Source organism: Melanostigma gelatinosum, assembly GCF_949748355.1.
Source record: "Melanostigma gelatinosum genome assembly, chromosome: 11".
In the NCBI taxonomy this organism is placed as follows: domain Eukaryota; kingdom Metazoa; phylum Chordata; class Actinopteri; order Perciformes; family Zoarcidae; genus Melanostigma; species Melanostigma gelatinosum.
In genome coordinates, this window is record NC_136644.1 from 24,792,289 (window position 1) to 24,810,848 (window position 18,560).

The 18,560-nt window shown below is 40.7% G+C and overlaps 1 protein-coding gene across 1 annotated transcript in view; it reads right to left on the reverse strand.

Moving 5' to 3' along the window:
* Nucleotides 1-17,414, reverse strand: part of LOC306785081 (uncharacterized protein) — a gene marked incomplete at both ends in the record, with an annotated part of 49,346 nt that extends 31,932 nt beyond the window's left edge. Inside the window, 2 exons of the mRNA XM_079279305.1 lie at nucleotides 12,327-12,437; nucleotides 17,367-17,414. Of these exons, the coding sequence (XP_079135431.1) occupies nucleotides 12,327-12,437; nucleotides 17,367-17,414 (159 nt within the window). The remainder of the gene's footprint in view (nucleotides 1-12,326; nucleotides 12,438-17,366) is intronic.
* Between the last annotated feature and the right edge of the window lie 1,146 nt (nucleotides 17,415-18,560).

The window sequence follows — 18,560 nt, forward strand, 5'->3', positions numbered from 1 at the left end:
TATACCGAGACGGACTGTTGTGCGTTAATAAAAGGTCCGAGTAGCACCAACAAGCTTGTGATCTTTTTGTTCCACATGGAAATTTAAAAAGTATGTGAATACCGAAACAGTTGTACTTGTATGATACAATTGATCAAATATATACTATTACAACGAAGCATAATGACTATTTAAACATTGACATTCCGTTTGTCTTTTCCATATCTACACCACCTTCTGCTCCAGAGAGTGGATCAGACAACAGACTGACAATATTTCACAGGTTTGTACTTTATTCACTCAATTAAAAACATCTGCTCAGGTGATACAAGCATCCACAAAAGCGCATGTCCTCTTTGGATGTGACCTTAATTTGACCTAAATTAGAAACAAATATCCCGGTGAAGGAGGTGAGCAGCATCCTCCACCTTCTCTTTAACTACCTCCACCTGGACATGGCGCACTGCGGCCTGAAGGGGGCAGTAGATGGCAGTGGTGGAAGAAGGACTCTGGTCTATTTCTTGTATGAAAGAAGTAATGCACCAGTGTGTAGAAATACTCAAAATCCTTCTTACAAAAAAAGTTCAACTGTATCAGCAATAAAATGTACTGAACGTACCAAAAGTAAAAGTACGCATTATGCAGAATGGCCCATATCAGAATATGAGTAAAACTATTATGAGTAAAACTATTACATTCACATAATATTCAAATGCACTTACCAAATCAACTTCATATTTTTCTTTCCTTTTCAACCTCTAACAAATACCAGTCTATGTCAGGCCACACAAGCGTCCATGGAGCCACCACCGGGTAACCTGCTGAGGTGCTTATCTGTAATTTGCCACCAGTTGCTTTCTCCTTAAATCCAGCGGTGTGTCTCCCATTTCTACCTGCAGGCCAGGTTCTGCTGCAACTTGGTGGGTAACCTACAAAATAAAAGCCTCTATAAATTATTCCCATCTGAAGTTACAATGCCCTCCAGAATCATTGACACCCTTCGTGAATATGAGCAAAACAGGCTGTGAAAACAATTCTTTGCTGTTTATCCTCTTGGTCTTTCACTCAAAATATTCACAAAAATCTTTTCATTGAAGTAAAATTATTGAAAGAAAAAATAAATAAATAAATATTTTTCTCCAAAACATGTGTGCCACAATTATTGGCACCCCTAGAAAATCTCATGATTAAACTCTAACTGAAGTATAATTCCAGTCATATTTTACATTTTTAAGTTCACCTGTTTGATTAGGAACTCTTAAGTCAACCATGACTTCCTGTTTCACTGGGGTATAAATATGAGGTGACACAGGCCAAATTCCCTTTGTCATTCATCACCATGGGAAAGACCCGAGAACACAGTGATGATGTGCGACGAAAAGTTGTTGAGCTGCACAAATCAGGAAAAGGATATAAGAAACTCTATAAACAGTTGAAAAATACCCATTTCCAATATCAGGGCAATAATTAAGAAGTTTAAAGCAACAGGAGATGTGAAGAATCAGCCTGGAAGAGGACGTGTGTGTACATTGACCCCATGCACCGTGAGGAGGATGGTTCGACTGGCAAAAGAATCTCCAAGGATCACAGCTGGAAAATTGCAGAGGTTAGTTGAGTCTTGGGGTCAGAAAGTCTCCTAAACTACGAACAGACGCCACCTACATCACCACAAGTCTCTGCTGTCAATCAACAACAAACTAAAGCGCCTGCAGTTTGCCAAACGTTACTGGGACTTTCAATGGGACCGGGTTATATGGTCAGATGAGACCAAAATAAAGCTTTTTGGCAACAAACATCAAAGGTGGTTTGGCGTAGACAGGAAGATAGCCATACAGAGAAGCACCTCATACCCACTGTGAAGTATGGTGCTGGATCTTTGATGTTGTCGGGCTGTTTTTCTTCCAAAGGCCCTGGACATCTTGTTAGGATACATGGTATCATGGACTCCATCAAATACCAGCAGATATTAAATGAAAACCTAACAGCCTCTGCCAGGAAGCTTAAAATGGGCCGTGGTTGGAGCTTCCAGCAGGACAATGATCCGAAGCACACCTCAAAATCTACACAAAAATGGTTCACCGACCACAGAATAAAGGTTTTGCCACGGCCATCACAGTCCCCCGACCTAAACCCCATAGAACATATGTGGGATGAGCTGAAGAGGAGAGTCCAGCGTCGACCTCGGAATCTGAAGAGATTCTGCATGGAGGAATGGACTCATATCCAGTGCCATGTGTTCACCAACCTCATCACGCATTATAGGAGAAGACTCAGAGCTGTTATCTTGGCAAAGGGAGGCGGCACAAAATATTAAATGAAGGGGTGCCAATAATTGTGGCACATATATTTTTGAGAAAAATATTTGTTTCAGGATAAGAATTTAATGTCTTTTCAATTGTGTTACTTCAGTTAAAGGTTCGATTTTTGTGAATATTTTGAATGAAAGATCATGAGGATAAACAATAAAGACATTTTTCCACATCTCGTTTTGCTCATTTTTACTAACGGGTGCCAATAATTCTGGAGGGCACTGTACCTTCCATCTTTTCCATATGTAATGGGTGCGGGTTGGACATGGAAAAAAGAAAACTCAATTGAATGTTTTCAAACATTTATTTACTTCTGCAGAAGACAAAATTCAACCCATTAACTGCATTCTGATCCTTTTCTGCTCCCTCAGCAATAAGTAAAATGACATTCTTGTTTTTTTTGTACATTTAGATCCATTATTTTGATATTGCAGTATGTACTAAGCTCAGGATGCACATTACTAGAAAAGGGATATTAAAATTACCAGGAAAACATCGAACCTAAATCATAACACATTTCCTAAAAACCATTAACAACAATATATACAAGAGGAAAAACAGGGACACCTGGTGGGTAAAGTGAAAAGGTGCGTAGGACTGGCTGACTAAACAGACAACAGAAACTATAACATAACACAACACAACGGAAAACACACACTTAGAGAAGTCAATGCATCAACACATTAATTGTCTTCTGGTATTTTTCTATAGTTCTGGATCTAAACATGCAAAATAACTTTATACAAGAAGATATTTCCATCAGCAAAAGTTTTATTCGAACGGTAAAAACAACACGATGAAGTTGGGTACCGTTAAAATATTAACAGAAAGCAACGTGTCTTAAATGTTAAACCCTTCCAATAAATCACCTCAACGTGGTTTAGGGCCGTGTGTGTGACCTGTGACCTGTGTTCTCAGACCAAGAATTCACTCAACATCTGAAAAGAGTTGTGGCAGCTGGGCCGAAAAAAGGGAAACCGGGGCCCCTTTCTGGAGCCAGACCTGGGGGTGGAGCTTGCTGGTGAGGGTCTGGTTTCCGGGACGTGAGATATATGGTTCGACCAGGAACAACCCGAAAAATCTACATTGAGCCGCCGCCCTATTGGTCACTGATAACCGCTCGAAGGGATATGCGGAGGGGTGATTGGGTAGAAGAGCTAAAGGGGATTCTTTCCTGTGTGAGTTTTCATGTGTAGCTTTAGATCTGCGTTGCGCATAAATCTTTTATCACAAACTGAGCAGCTGAAAGGTTTCTCTCCTGTGTGGATTCTCATGTGTTTCTTAAAACTTTTGTTATGAATTACAAACTCAGACCAAATGTATGATTGAAGGATTGCCTCTGCACGGCTCGCAACATGGGTGCGACAGTTCACAACAATATTTTCTTCCAGGTGAGCGTGTCACGGACCCCTCTAGAAAACCAACACTAAATAGAAAATAAAAACTCAATAAGTCTACTGGATCAAACTAAAGACAGTACTAAGCTCCCTGCCAACGTGAGGAGGCGTCACCTTAAACAAAGCATGGATCTCTCAGAGCAATCAAGGTTTATTGTGTCACTAATCGTAAGCGGGGGCTAATTGTGTGTGAGGACAAGGTTTTGAGGGAAACAATTGAAAATCTGAACGTGGAATCAATAAGCAACGCTCTCAAATTAAAAAAAAGCTTTTGAATAAAGATCGGAAAAAAGCACCATATTTCTTCTCTTGCATTATGTGCCATGCGGTGTGTCAGATTTACCTTTTGTATACAAACAGAACCACTAAAGCCGGTTCTCTCATGTATGAGTAATTATGTGTGACTTCAGAGCTGACTTGTGCCGATATCTTTTATCACAAACTGAGCAGCTGAAAGGTTTCTCTCCTGTGTGGGTTCTCATGTGTGTCTTTAAATTTGAACGCATGCTAAAAGATTTCTTACAAACCGAGCAGCTGAAAGGTTTCTCTCCTGTGTGGATTATCATGTGTTTCTGTAAATTTGAACACTGGTTAAAATATTTCTTACAAACCGAGCAGCTGAAAGGTTTCTCTCCTGTGTGGGTTCTCATGTGTTTCTTCAGATCTGCCTTTCTGCTCGTTGTTTTCCCACACTCAGAGCATGTAAACAGTTTCTCACCAGCACTACATCTTGAATCCCTGACATGGACTTCATCAGGTTTCAAAGAGTTTAAACCTGACTGAGGTTCTCTGGTCTTCTTCCAATCACCACAGTCATCAGTGTCAGAAGAGTCTCCAGTCTTCTCATCAGTATCTGGTTCTGGATGTATATCTGGATCCGAGTTCCTGTCTGGTTCTGGTCCTCCACAGTCCTCTCCATCAGCATCTGTTTCCATCTGTTCAGTTTGTCTTTGATGAAGCTGTGAGGACTGAGCTTCCTCTTCTTCATCTTCACTCGTCACAGGAGTGAATGAGAACTTGACATCAGCCTCCTCCAGACCTTGAAGCTGCTCTCCCTCCTGACTGGTCCAGTGTTCCTCCTGTTCCACTTTAATGTGTGGGGGTTCTGGGTCCTCCTGTTCCACTTTAATGTGTGGGGGCTCTGGGTCCTCCTGTTCCTCTTTAATGTGTGGGGGTTCTGGGTCCTCCTGTTCCTCTTTCATGTGTGGGGGTTCTGGGTCCTCCTGTTCCTCTTTCATGTGTGGGGGCTCTGGGTCCTCCTGTTCATCTTTAATGTGTGGGGGTTCTGGGTCCTCCTGTTCCATGTGTGGGGGCTCTGGGTTCTCCTGGTCCAGACTGGAGCTCCCCTCCTGCTGCTCAGGGGGAACCTCTTCTTTAACCACCAACAGCTGCTGGACGTCTGCAGGAAAACAGTAAACACACAGAGATGTTACAAATAAATATTAGTATTGAGCAAATAGTCTCCTGTAGATACACTATATTTCCTGCCATCATTCCCTCTTACACTCCCTGTGCACAGTTACCAAACAGACATGCCGACACAAAATGTAAAGACAACGCACCAGCAGCAATGAGGTCATCAATAGTTTACATGGGAAAAAAGTGAGATACTACCAACATTGTTAAGAAGCCAACGAATCTGCATCCTCCATAAAGTGATAGATAGATATGTACTTTATTTATCCACAGGGGGAAATTTGTATCAAAGTGCGGCTGAGATGTGATCATGTGGGCAGTTATAGTCGACTAGTGTACGTAAACCTGCCACCGTAGAAACAGTGGCTAGAACCTTCAGAAGCAGCCACAACGTAACTGTGGACGTGCATCATCTGTGCGCTCCGTTTCTGAACCAATAGCACTCCACCGTGGTAGTCAGCCATAGAGAACATCCACGTAAAGATGATGGAACTGAAATGTGACAATAACAACAATGACCCAATCGGTACAAATAAACTTTGTCTAGAGACTGCTCTCAGGAACCTGGAGGTCAAGGTTGAACCTCCCCACCCTCCTGGTCCCAGGGTGGTCCCTGTTATTATTGCTATATTTTAAATCATCCTATCGATGTTCATATTTCTATGATTATCAATAATTTAATTTCATACTTGCAAGTAACCAGGTCTGTATGTGTCATGATAACAAGGTCTATCTATGTTGTATGATTGTTTAATTCAGTGTGGGTTTGTAGCACAAAGGCAGTAAAACTGCTTGTGCCAAAGCACACTGCATATAATCCATCGGGCTTAATCATACTCATAATAATAATCATCTTTATCCAAAAGTTTGGCGCGCTTCTCGTCACACAGTGTTGCCAACAGCGGCAATACATCAAGCGTACAGCCTGATCGGGAATCGTGTGCTATCTATTTTTTTAGACAGATTTGCCCAGCGGCTTTCCCAAAAATCGGAGCAAAATTTCCCATTTCACTTGAATGGGGTTTCGGCGTGAAGAGAGCAAAAAAAACAAAACACTTAACTTCGGGCCCATATTGACGAGCCGTACATTAACGTAGAAACATGATTCAAAGTTTAAAACGTAGACAAAACTCTGCACTTTATTGAGCCAAACGGACATTTTGATAGCTATCAGTTTTCATGAAGTCACAGATTAAGTTTCAGGAAAATTTTGGGTCTGTTTCAGATTTTATAATGGGTGTGTATTGCACGGCTCGTTAAGAGCTAGAGTGAGGGCATAACTGTCAGAGTGGAGCAGAGCAGGAACATCTTCTGTGATTCTTCCAAACAAATTGCTCCAGCTCCCATAATGTTTACTCTTTATACAACATTTTTGGCACAAAAGCTTGGAAATGTTGTGCTGGTCGCAGTCAACTGTCTGTGGAATCCAACGGACTAATGCTGCGTTCACACCGTTCGCGTTGATTTTTTGACGCGCGTCGAGATTACATACAAAGTCTATGCACAGACCCGATGAGACTGGCGCGCCGCGATTTTGCGATGGCGCGGCGCGTTGGACGCACTATTGCAGTGCGGTGGACGCGGCAAAATCGCCAACGCGCGAGTTGAAATTTTTCAACTTCAGCGACATAATCACTGGCTTTCTGCCGTTGTTGAATCAGGAAATAAATCCTGTAGCCGTCTGTGTTCACCCAGAGCTCTACGATACCTCGTATCAACAGAGACCGGACCAAACTATGTGTATGCATGTGTGTGTGTAAACCATACGGTACAAACAATGAATAGACGCTGCCGTATTTACGTCTACGTGACGTTATTGAGTGCTGGTGGAGCTGCTACGATGTTAGCATAGCCTAGCACCGATCCATCAGAGCTCCATTGAGAAGACAAGTAACCTACAAATCGGGATCATTACGTAGTTATTTCGGAGTCCCTTTTTGTCGGAGAAGACAAGTACAAATCGGCATCATTATGTAGTTATTTCGGAGTCCCTTTTTGTCGGTTTATTGCCGTTGAATCACAGCCAAATCAGTTTATTTAGTGTTCCTACAGCTGTAGTAAACAGCGACCGGTGGCTTGCTAGACAGTGAATACAGCTCGATACAATCCACGGAGCTCCTCTGAACAATATTATGAACCAGACATGACGGCGTTTGGCATTCCGATGTTTGAGGGACTTCAACAACACGTACAAAGCAGCAATTGTCCTTATTCCTTTCACGGTTGACAGCGGAAATAAATGGCGGCCATGTGAACGGCTTCCAGGACGATAAACCACGCCCCCTCTCCGGCACTATGAGATTTTGCGGCGTTTGGTGTGAACACGACCGGCGGCGCGTTGGACACGATTGTGCAGTGCGTTGGACGCTTTTTTGCAGTGCGTCAAAAAATCAACAAGACCGGTGTGAACGCAGCATTACTCCTCGGTTACTCCTCCTGCAAAAGTCCAGCAACATGAGTCTGTTTTCGCTTGTTACATGCATACTGTCTTTTCAAAATAAACTTCCATCTTCACAGGAAACAACTAAGGTTTATGCTTCATTTACTTGCATAGTGAGTTTGATGTTTTCACTTTATATTTCATCTTAATTCATGGATTAATTATTTATCCATAACTAAAAATAATTAGCTCAAGATCCACCCTCAGGCTCCACCAGCATGTAGCCATTTTGCATCAATTGTGTTTCATTTAGTGCACGTTTGTGTGCATTGTGACCTCATGATCATATAGTCTTGTTGTCAAACTAGGCTACGGCTACTCGTGTTAGCTGTCGATGGGTGAGCTTGGGGGTGTTCATGTTTATAATCACATTTGCTTACCTGTCGTTCTTTGAACTCTCAAATAAACTCTTGTGTGACATGAACATATGAATCAGTTCACAGTTTTTGCTTCGTAAAATATCTTAATTGACTGTCTGTCAGGTATTATTAATTTCCAGCAACCCTCAAGTCAAAGAATAAAGACACTTTACGCACAATTTAGGTGTATTTTGCCTTTAACTCACGAGATGCAGGTAGCATGTTTTATACTTCATGTGAATACAATTAATTTTATCTCATTGCCATTATGCAATATGTATACTTTGTTGGCATCTTATTCTGAAAAATGTTCGTCTGAAGAAACCGGATGCTGTCTCGCGTTAATATTTCAGCTAACTTTCCTTCCTTCGCGCGCTCCCGATCTGTGCAGTTTGAATGAGTTTACCGTGAATTTATTTATTTATTTCTTGGTTTATTTGAACGGGACAGTGCACACTAATAAAAACATTTCTGCAAATGTGCCAGAGTTAGCCAAAAGGCTATTTTTCATCTGTAGTCCCAAGAGGCAGATTTTACACAATAAACCTAAAAACAATGTAAGATTAAAGTTAAAAGGTTAAACAATATTGACACTTAACAATGCGTGTACAAACAATGAAAAAAAGAGAATAACTATGTTAAAAGATGGACTAAAAACAGTATTATGCTGTAGTTGTTTAGATGCTAAAAAACATCCACGTAAGAGGCACAAAACATAAAAGCATACAGAGTATGTGAACTACATGAATCACTCAGACACAGCTAAACAACAATAAAAGACATGCATGCAGGTAGAGGACGGTCCACCGGCAATTTCAGCACATAGATCCACTAAAATGTAAGTGTCTGCTGACTTGAACGCAGTCTGATGTGACCATGAACATATTAATCATTTTAGAATTCAACACGCTGCAAAACCCACGTGGTGTTATCAAAGCGAAACTTTACTTTAAGTGTAAATATTTTCTGTCATCTAGAAGCTGAGAGAACAGATCAGAAGAAGAAAAAGATTCATTGAATCAACAGTCTCACTCCAAACTACATAGAAACGTTATCAGCCGGAGCATGAACAGAATAAATAAAGTGAACCAACCTGCTCTGTGTAGCCGCAGCTGAGGGTTGAAAACAGCGTCCAGCAGTTTACGTTGTCGCTCGTTCTGCTCTTTTAAAGCAGAAACTTCCTCCTCGTACTCTGCTATCGTTCTTTCAAACATATCAAATATCTCTTCATCAGCAGCAGTTAGTCGCTGGTTGAGTAAACATCTCAGCATTTGGACTTCAGACATCTTCACTAAACCACAAACACGTTTCTTCCAGACAAACTCCGGAAGATATACCGAGACGGACTGTTGTGCGTTAATAAAAGGTCCGAGTATCACCAACAAGCTTGTGAACATAAAGTTCCACATGGAAATTTAAAAAGTATGTGAATACCGAAACAGTTGTACTTGTATGATACAATTGATAAAATATATACTATTACAACGAAGCATAATGACTATTTAAACATTGACATTCCGTTTGTCTTTTCCATATCTACACCACCTTCTGCTCCAGAGAGTGGATCAGACAACAGACTGACAATATTTCACACAAAACAAAACAAACATAAAAAACATCTCCACACATACCACATTGACCTATATTTTATCCTCCATGTTTTACATTATAGTATGTGGAGTCATAGTACAGTATGTCCAAAAAATTGAAATATAAGTCATAATATAGTATGTCGAAGAAAGTCATTGTAGACTACACCTATAAAGTCTAAGACTCAGGACTCCAGACTGTCCTGCTTTCTGCCAACGACGACATTCCTGCTGCACAGTCACTGGATTCTTTACATAGCTTAAGGTGAGTATGTATTCACACAGTTATGTGTTGTGTAGTGAGATTTCCATTCGTGAAGGTTTGTACTTTATTCACTCAATTAAAAACATCTGCTCAGGTGATACAAGCATCCGCAAAAGCGCATGTCCTCTTTGGATGTGACCTTAATTTGACCTAAATTAGAAACAAATATCCCGGTGAAGGAGGTGAGCAGCATCCTCCACCTTCTCTTTAACTACCTCCACCTGGACATGGCGCACTGCGGCCTGAAGGGGGCAGTAGATGGCAGTGGTGGAAGAAGGACTCTGGTCTATTTCTTGTATGAAAGAAGTAATGCACCAGTGTGTAGAAATACTCAAAATCCTTCTTACAAAAAAAGTACAACTGTATCAGCAATAAAATGTACTGAACGTACCAAAAGTAAAAGTACGCATTATGCAGAATGGCCCAAATCAGAATATGAGTAAAACTATTATGAGTAAAACTATTACATTCACATAATATTCAAATGCACTTACCAAATCAACTTCATATTTTTCTTTCCTTTTCAACCTCTAACAAATACCAGTCTATGTCAGGCCACACAAGCGTCCATGGAGCCACCACCGGGTAACCTGCTGAGGTGCTTATCCGTAATTTGCCATCAGTTGCTTTCTCCTTAAATCCAGCGGTGTGTCTCCCATTTCTACATGCAGGCCAGGTTATGCTGCAAGTTGGTGGGTAACCTACAAAATAAAAGCCTCTATAAATTATTCCCATCTTCAGTTACAATGCCCTCCAGAATCATTGACACCCTTCGTGAATATGAGCAAAACAGGCTGTGAAAACAATTATATCTCATGATTAAACTCTAACTGAAGTATAATTCCAGTCATATTTTACATTTTTAAGTTCACCTGTTTGATTAGGAACTCTTAAGTCAACCATGACTTCCTGTTTCACTGGGGTATAAATATGAGGTGACACAGGCCAAATTCCATTAAATGTTGACACAGGCCAACATTTAATGTTTCTTTCAATTATGTTACTTCAGTTAAAGGTTAGATTTTGTGAATATTTTGAATGAAAGATCATGAGGATAAACAATAAAGACATTTTTCCACATCTCGTTTTGCCCATTTTTACTAAAGGGTGCCAATAATTCTGGAGGGCACTGTACCTTCCATCTTTTCCTTATGTAATGGGTGTGGGTTGGACATGGAAAAAAGAAAACTCAATTGAATGTTTTCAAACATTTATTTACTTCTGCAGAAGACAAAATTCAACCCATTAACTGCCTTCTGATCTTTTTCTGCTCCCTCAGCAATAAGTCAAATGACAATGTGTGACTTCATTCTTGTTTTTTTTTTTACATTTAGATCCATTATTTTGATATTGCAGTATGTACTAAGCTCAGGATGCACATTACTAGAAAAGGGATATTAAAATTACCAGGAAAACATCGAACCTAAATCATTACACATTTCCTAAAAACCATTAACAACAATATATACAAGAGGAAAAACAGGGACACCTGGTGGGTAAAGTGAAAAGGTGCGTAGGACTGGGTGACTAAACAGACAACAGAAACTATAACATTACACAACACAACGGAAAACACACACTTAGAGAAGTCAATGCATCAACACATTAATTGTCTTCTGGTATTTTTCTATAGTTCTGGATCTAAACATGCAAAATAACTTTATACAAGAAGATATTTACATCAGCAAAACTGGGCTGAAAAAAGGGAAACCGGGGCCCCTTTCTGGAGCCAGACCTGGGGGTGGAGCTTGCTGGTGAGGGTCTGGTTTCCGGGACGTGAGATATATGGTTCGACCAGGAACAACCCGAAAAATCTACATTGAGCCGCCGCCCTATTGGTCACTGATAACCGCTCGAAGGGATATGCGGAGGGGTGATTGGGTAGAAGAGCTAAAGGGGATTCTTTCCTGTGTGAGTTTTCATGTGTAGCTTTAGATCTGCGTTGCGCATAAATCTTTTATCACAAACTGAGCAGCTGAAAGGTTTCTCTCCTGTGTGGATTCTCATGTGTTTCTTAAAACTTTTGTTATGAATTACAAACTCAGACCAAATGTATGATTGAAGGATTGCCTCTGCACGGCTCGCAACATGGGTGCGACAGTTCACAACAATATTTTCTTCCAGGTGAGTCTGTCCCGGACCCCTCTAGAAAACCAACACTAAATAGAAAATAAAAACTCAATAAGTCTACTGGATCAAACTAAAGACAGTACTAAGCTCCCTGCCAACGTGAGGAGGCGTCACCTTAAACAAAGCATGGATCTCTCAGAGCAATCAAGGCTTATTGTGTCACTAATCGCAAGCGGGGGCTAATTGTGTGTGAGGACAAGGTTTTGAGGGAAACAATTGAAAATCTGAACGTGGAATCAATAAGCAACGCTCTCAAATTAAAACATGCTTTTGAATAAAGATAGAAAAAAAGCACCATATTTCTTCTCTTGCATTATGTGCCATGTGGTGTGTCAGATTTACCTTTTGTATACAAACAGAACCACTAAAGCCGGTTCTCTCATGTATGAGTAATTATGTGTGACTTCAGAGCTGACTTGTGCCGATATCTTTTATCACAAACTGAGCAGCTGAAAGGTTTCTCTCCTGTGTGGATTCTCATGTGTATCTGTAAATGTGAACGATCGCTAAAAGATTTCTTACAAACGTTGCAGCTGTAAGGTTTCTCTCCTGTGTGGGTTCTCATGTGTGTCTTTAAATTTGAACGATCGCTAAAAGATTTCTTACAAACTTTGCAGCTGTAAGGTTTCTCTCCTGTGTGGGTTCTCATGTGCGTCTGTACAGTTGAACAATCGTAAAAAGATTTCTTACAAACTGAGCAGCTGAACGGTTTATCTCCTGTGTGGTTTCTCATGTGTATCTTTAAATTTGAACAATTGTTAAACGATTTCTTACAAACTTTACAATTGAAAGGTTTATCTCCTGTGTGGATTCTCATGTGTCTCTTTAAATTTGAACAATTGTTAAAAGATTTCTTACAAACTTTGCAGCTGAAAGGTTTCTCTCCTGTGTGGATTATCATGTGTATCTGTAAAGTTGAACGCAGGCTAAAAGATTTCTTACAAACCGAGCAGCTGAAAGGTTTCTCTCCTGTGTGGGTTCTCATGTGTGTCTTCAGATCTCCACTTGTGTCAGTTGTTTTCCCACACGCCGAGCATGTAAACAGTTTCTCACCAGCACTACATCTTGAATCCCTGACATGGACTTCATCAGGTTTCAAAGAGTTTAAACCTGACTGAGGTTCTCTGGTCTTCTTCCAATCACCACTGTCATCAGTGTCAGAAGATTCTCCAGTCTTCTCATCAGTATCTGGTTCTGGATGTCTATCTGGATCCGAGTTCCTGTCTGGTTCTGGTCCTCCACAGTCCTCTCCATCAGCATCTGTTTCCATCTGTTCAGTTTGTCTTTGATGAAGCTGTGAGGACTGAGCTTCCTCTTCATCATCTTCACTCTTCACATGAGTGAATGAGAACTTGACATCAGCCTCCTCCAGCCCCTGAAGCTGCTCTCCCTCCTGACTGGTCCAGTGTTCCTCTTTAATGTGTGGGGGCTCTGGGTCCTCCTGTTCCTCTTTAATGTGTGGGGGCCCTGGGTCATCCTGTTCCTCTTTAATGTGTGGGGGCTCTGGGTCCTCCTGTTCCTCTTTAATGTGTGGGGGATCTGGGTCCTCCTGTTCCTCTTTAATGTGTGGGGGCTCTGGGTCATCCTGTTCCTCTTTAATGTGTGGGGGCTCTGGGTCATCCTGTTCCTCTTTAATGTGTGGGGGCTCTGGGTCATCCTGTTCCTCTTTAATGTGTGGGGGCTCTGGGTCCTCCTGTTCCTCTTTAATGTGTGGGGGCTCTGGGTACTCCTGTTCCTCTTTACTGTGTGGGGACTCTGGGTCCTCCTGTTCCTCTTTCATGTGTGGGGGCTCTCGGTCCTCCTGTTCCTCTTTCATGTGTGGGGACTCTGGGTCCTCCTGATCCAGACTGGAGCTCCACTCCTGCTGCTCAGGGACATCTGCAGGAAACCAGTAAACACACAGAGATGTTACAAATAAATATTAGTATTGAGCAAATAGTCTCCTGTAGATACACTTTATTTCCTGCCATCATTCCCTCTTACACTCCCTGAGCAGTTACCAAACAAACATGCCGACACAAATTGTAAAGGCAATGCACCAGCAGCAATGAGGTCATCAATAGTTTACATGGCAAAAAAGTGAGATACTACCAACATTGTTAAAGTATTCAATGAACCTGCATCCTCCATAAAGTGATAGATAGATATGTACTTTATTTATCCACAGGGGGAAATTTGTATCAAAGTGCGGCTGAGATGTGATCATGTGGGCAGTTATAGTTGACTAATGTACGTAAACCTGCCACCGTAGAAACAGTGGATAGAACCTTCAGAAGCAGCCACAACGTAACCGTGGACGTGCATCATCTGTGCGCTCCGTTTCTGAACCAATAGCACTCCACCGTGGTAGTCAGCCATAGAGAACATCCACGTAAAGATGATGGAACTGAAATGTGACAATAACAACAATGACACAATCTGTACAAATAAACTTTGTCTAGAGACTGCTCTCAGGAACCTGGAGGTCAAGGTTGAACCTCCCCACCCTCCTGGTCCCAGGGTGGTCCCTGTTATTATTGCTATATTTTAAATCATCCTATCGATGTTCATATTTCTATGATTATCAATAATTTAATTTTCATACTTGCAAGTAACCAGGTCTGTATGTGTCATGATAACAAGGTCTATCTATGTTGTATGATTGTTTAATTCAGTGTGGGTTTGTAGCACAAAGGCAGTAAAACTGCCTGTGCGAAAGCACACTGTATATAATCCATCGGGCTTAATCATACTAATAATAATAATAATCATCTTAATCCAAAAGTTTGGCGCGCTTCTCCTCACACAGCATTGCCAACAGCGGCAATACATCAAACGTGCGGCCTGATCGGGAATCGTGTGCTATCTATTTTTTTAGACAGATTTGCCCAGCGGCTTTCCCAAAAATCGGAGCAAAATTTCCCATTTCACTTGAATGGGGTTTCGGCGTGAAGAGAGCAAAAAAAACAAAACACTTAACTTCGGGCCCATATTGACGAGCCGTACATTAACGTAGAAACATGATTCAAAGTTTAAAACGTAGACAAAACGCTGCACTTTATTGAGCCAAACGGACATTTTGATAGCTATCAGTTTTCATGAAGTCACAGATTAAGTTTCAGGAAAATTTTGGGTCTGTTTCAGATTTTATAATGGGTGTGTATTGCACGGCTCGTTAAGAGCTAGAGTGAGGGCATAACTGTCAGAGTGGAGCAGAGCAGGAAAATCTTCTGTGATTCTTCCAAACAAATTGCTCCAGCTCCCATAATGTTTACTCTTTATACAACATTTTTGGCACAAAAGCTTGGAAATGTTGTGCTGGTCGCAGTCAAGTGTCTATGGAATCCAACGGACTTACACATTTGGCTCAAAGAGCCGCAGAGAGACATGAACTCCAACCAACTGCTCCATTAGACCCCATGTTAAATCTCACCACTAATTTCTCAAAGAAAGCAGACGGTACCAGTTTTGTATATTGCTCTGGAGCTCACATTTTTAACACCACAAACATAAAAATCACATTACCGAGTTTGGCAGAATCTTATCTTTCTCACGGTATACATATTTTGGAACTCAGACTCCTGCTAATTTGTTAAAAGGAGGTTTTGTTCAAAATCACTGTAATGTGTCTTAAATCAGTCTGCCTTTAACACCAGGCCTCACCATGGCAACCAGTTACACACACGCACTCTCCGTCTCTCTACACGCACACACACACACACACATGACTTGGAGATATTCAGTCAAAGGCATTGTTAAACCTCCTGTGTCTGTCTCTCTCTCTATCATACAGTAATTCAGGTATTAGATATTTTTAGAGAACACCCCCCCCCCCCCCCCCATTTCAAAATAAAAGCCCCAGAGAGTGAATTCTAACTGGAATGCTTGTGATGAAGCTCCTCACTTTTCCTGCAAAAGTCCAGCAACATGAGTCTGTTTTCGCTTGTTACATGCATACTGTATTTTCAAAATAAACTTCCATCTTCACAGGAAACAACTAAGGTTTATGCTTCATTTACTTGCATAGTGAGTTTGATGTTTTCACTTCATATTTTATCTTAATTCATGGAATAATAATTTATCCATAACTAAAAATAATTAGCTCAAGATCCACCCTCAGGCATGTAGCCATTTTGCATCAATTGTGTTTCATTTAGTGCACGTTTGTGTGCATTGTGACCTCATGATCATATAGGCTTGTTGTCAAACTAGGCTAAGGCTACTCGTGTTAGCTGTCGATGGGTGAGCTTGGGGGTGTTCATGTTTATAATCACATTTGCTTACCTGTCGTTCTTTGAACTCTCAAATAAACTCTTGTGTGACATGAACATATGAATCAGTTCATAGTTTTTGCTTCGTAAAATATCTTAATTGACTGTCTGTCAGGTATTATTAATTTCCAGCAACCCTCAAGTCAAAGAATAAAGACACTTTACGCACAATTTAGGTGTATTTTGCCTTTAACTCACGAGATGCAGGTAGCATGTTTTATACTTCATGTGAATACAATTAATTTTTATCTCATTGCCATTATGCAATATGTATACTTTGTTAGCATCTTATTCTGAAAAATGTTCGTCTGAAGAAACCGGATGCTGTCTCGCGTTAATATTTCAGCTAACTTTCCTTCCTTCGCGCGCTCCCGATCTGTGCAGTTTGAATGAGTTTACCGTGAATTTATTTATTTATTTCTTGGTTTATTTGAACGGGACAGTGCACACTAATAAAAACATTTCTGCAAATGTGCCAGAGTTAGCCAAAAGGCTATTTTTCATCTGTAGTCCCAAGAGGCAGATTTTACACAATAAACCTAAAAACAATGTAAGATTAAAGTTAAAAGGTTAAACAATATTGACACTTAACAATGCGTGGACAAACAATGAAAAAAAGAGAATAACTATGTTAAAACATGGACTAAAAACAGTATTATGCTGTAGTTGTTTAGATGCTAAAAAACATCCACGTAAGAGGCACAAAACATAAAAGCATACAGAGTATGTGAACTACATAAATCACTCAGACACAGCTAAACAACAATAAAAGACATGCATGCAGGTAGAGGACGGTCCACCGGCAATTTCAGCACATAGATCCACTAAAATGTAAGTGTCTGCTGACTTGAACGCAGTCTGATGTGACCATGAACATAGTAATCATTTTAGAATTCAACACGCTGCAAAACCCACGTGGTGTTATCAAAGCGAAACTTTACTTTAAGTGTAAATATTTCTGTCATCTAGAAGCTGAGAGAACAGATCAGAAGAAGAAAAAGATTCATTGAATCAACCGAGTCTCACTCCAAACTACATAGAAACGTTATCAGCCGGAGCATGAACAGAAGAAATAAAGTGAACCAACCTGCTCTGTGTAGCCGCAGCTGAGGGTTGAAAACAGCGTCCAGCAGTTTACGTTGTCGCTCGTTCTGCTCTTTTAAAGCAGAAACTTCATCCTCGTACTCTGCTATCGTTCTTTCAAACATATCAAATATCTCTCCATCAGCAGCAGTTAGTCGCTGGTTGAGTAAACATCTCAGCATTTGGACTTTAGACATCTTCACTAAACCACAGACACGTTTCTTCCAGACAAACTCCGGAAGATATACCGAGACGGACTGTTGTGCGTTAATAAAAGGTCCGAGTAGCACCAACAAGCTTGTGAACATATAGTTCCACATGGAAATTTAAAAAGTATGTGAATACCGAAACAGTTGTACTTGTATGATACAATTGATCAAATATATACTATTACAACGAAGCATAATGACTATTTAAACATTGACATTCCGTTTGTCTTTTCCATATCTACACCACCTTCTGCTCCAGAGAGTGGATCAGACAACAGACTGACAATATTTCACAGGTTTGTACTTTATTCACTCAATTAAAAACATCTGCTCAGGTGATAGAAGCATCCACAAAAGCGCATGTCCTCTTTGGATGTGACCTTAATTTGACCTAAATTAGAAACAAATATCCCGGTGAAGGAGGTGAGCAGCATCCTCCACCTTCTCTTTAACTACCTCCACCTGGACATGGCGCACTGCGGCCTGAAGGGGGCAGTAGATGGCAGTGGTGGAAGAAGGACTCTGGTCTATTTCTTGTATGAAAGAAGTAATGCACCAGTGTGTAGAAATACTCAAAATCGTTCTTACAAAAAAAGTACAACTGTATCTGCAATAAAATGTACTTAACGTACCAAAAGTAAAAGTACGCATTATGCAGAATGGCCCAAATCAGAATATGAGTAAAACTATTATGAGTAAAACTATTACATTCACATAATATTCAAATGCACTTACCAAATCAACTTCATATTTTTCTTTCCTTTTCAACCTCTAACAAATACCAGTCTATGTCAGGCCACACAAGCGTCCATGGAGCCACCACCGGGTAACCTGCTGAGGTGCTTATCTGTAATTTGCCACCAGTTGCTTTCTCCTTAAATCCAGCGGTGTGTCTCCCATTTCTACCTGCAGGCCAGGTTATGCTGCAACTTGGTGGGTAACCTACAAAATAAAAGCCTCTATAAATTATTCCCATCTTCAGTTACAATGTCCTCCAGAATCATTGACACCCTTCGTGAATATGAGCAAAACAGGCTGTGAAAACAATTCTTTGCTGTTTATCCTCTTGGTCTTTCACTCAAAATATTCACAAAAATCTTTTCATTGAAGTAAAATTATTGAAAGAAAAAATAA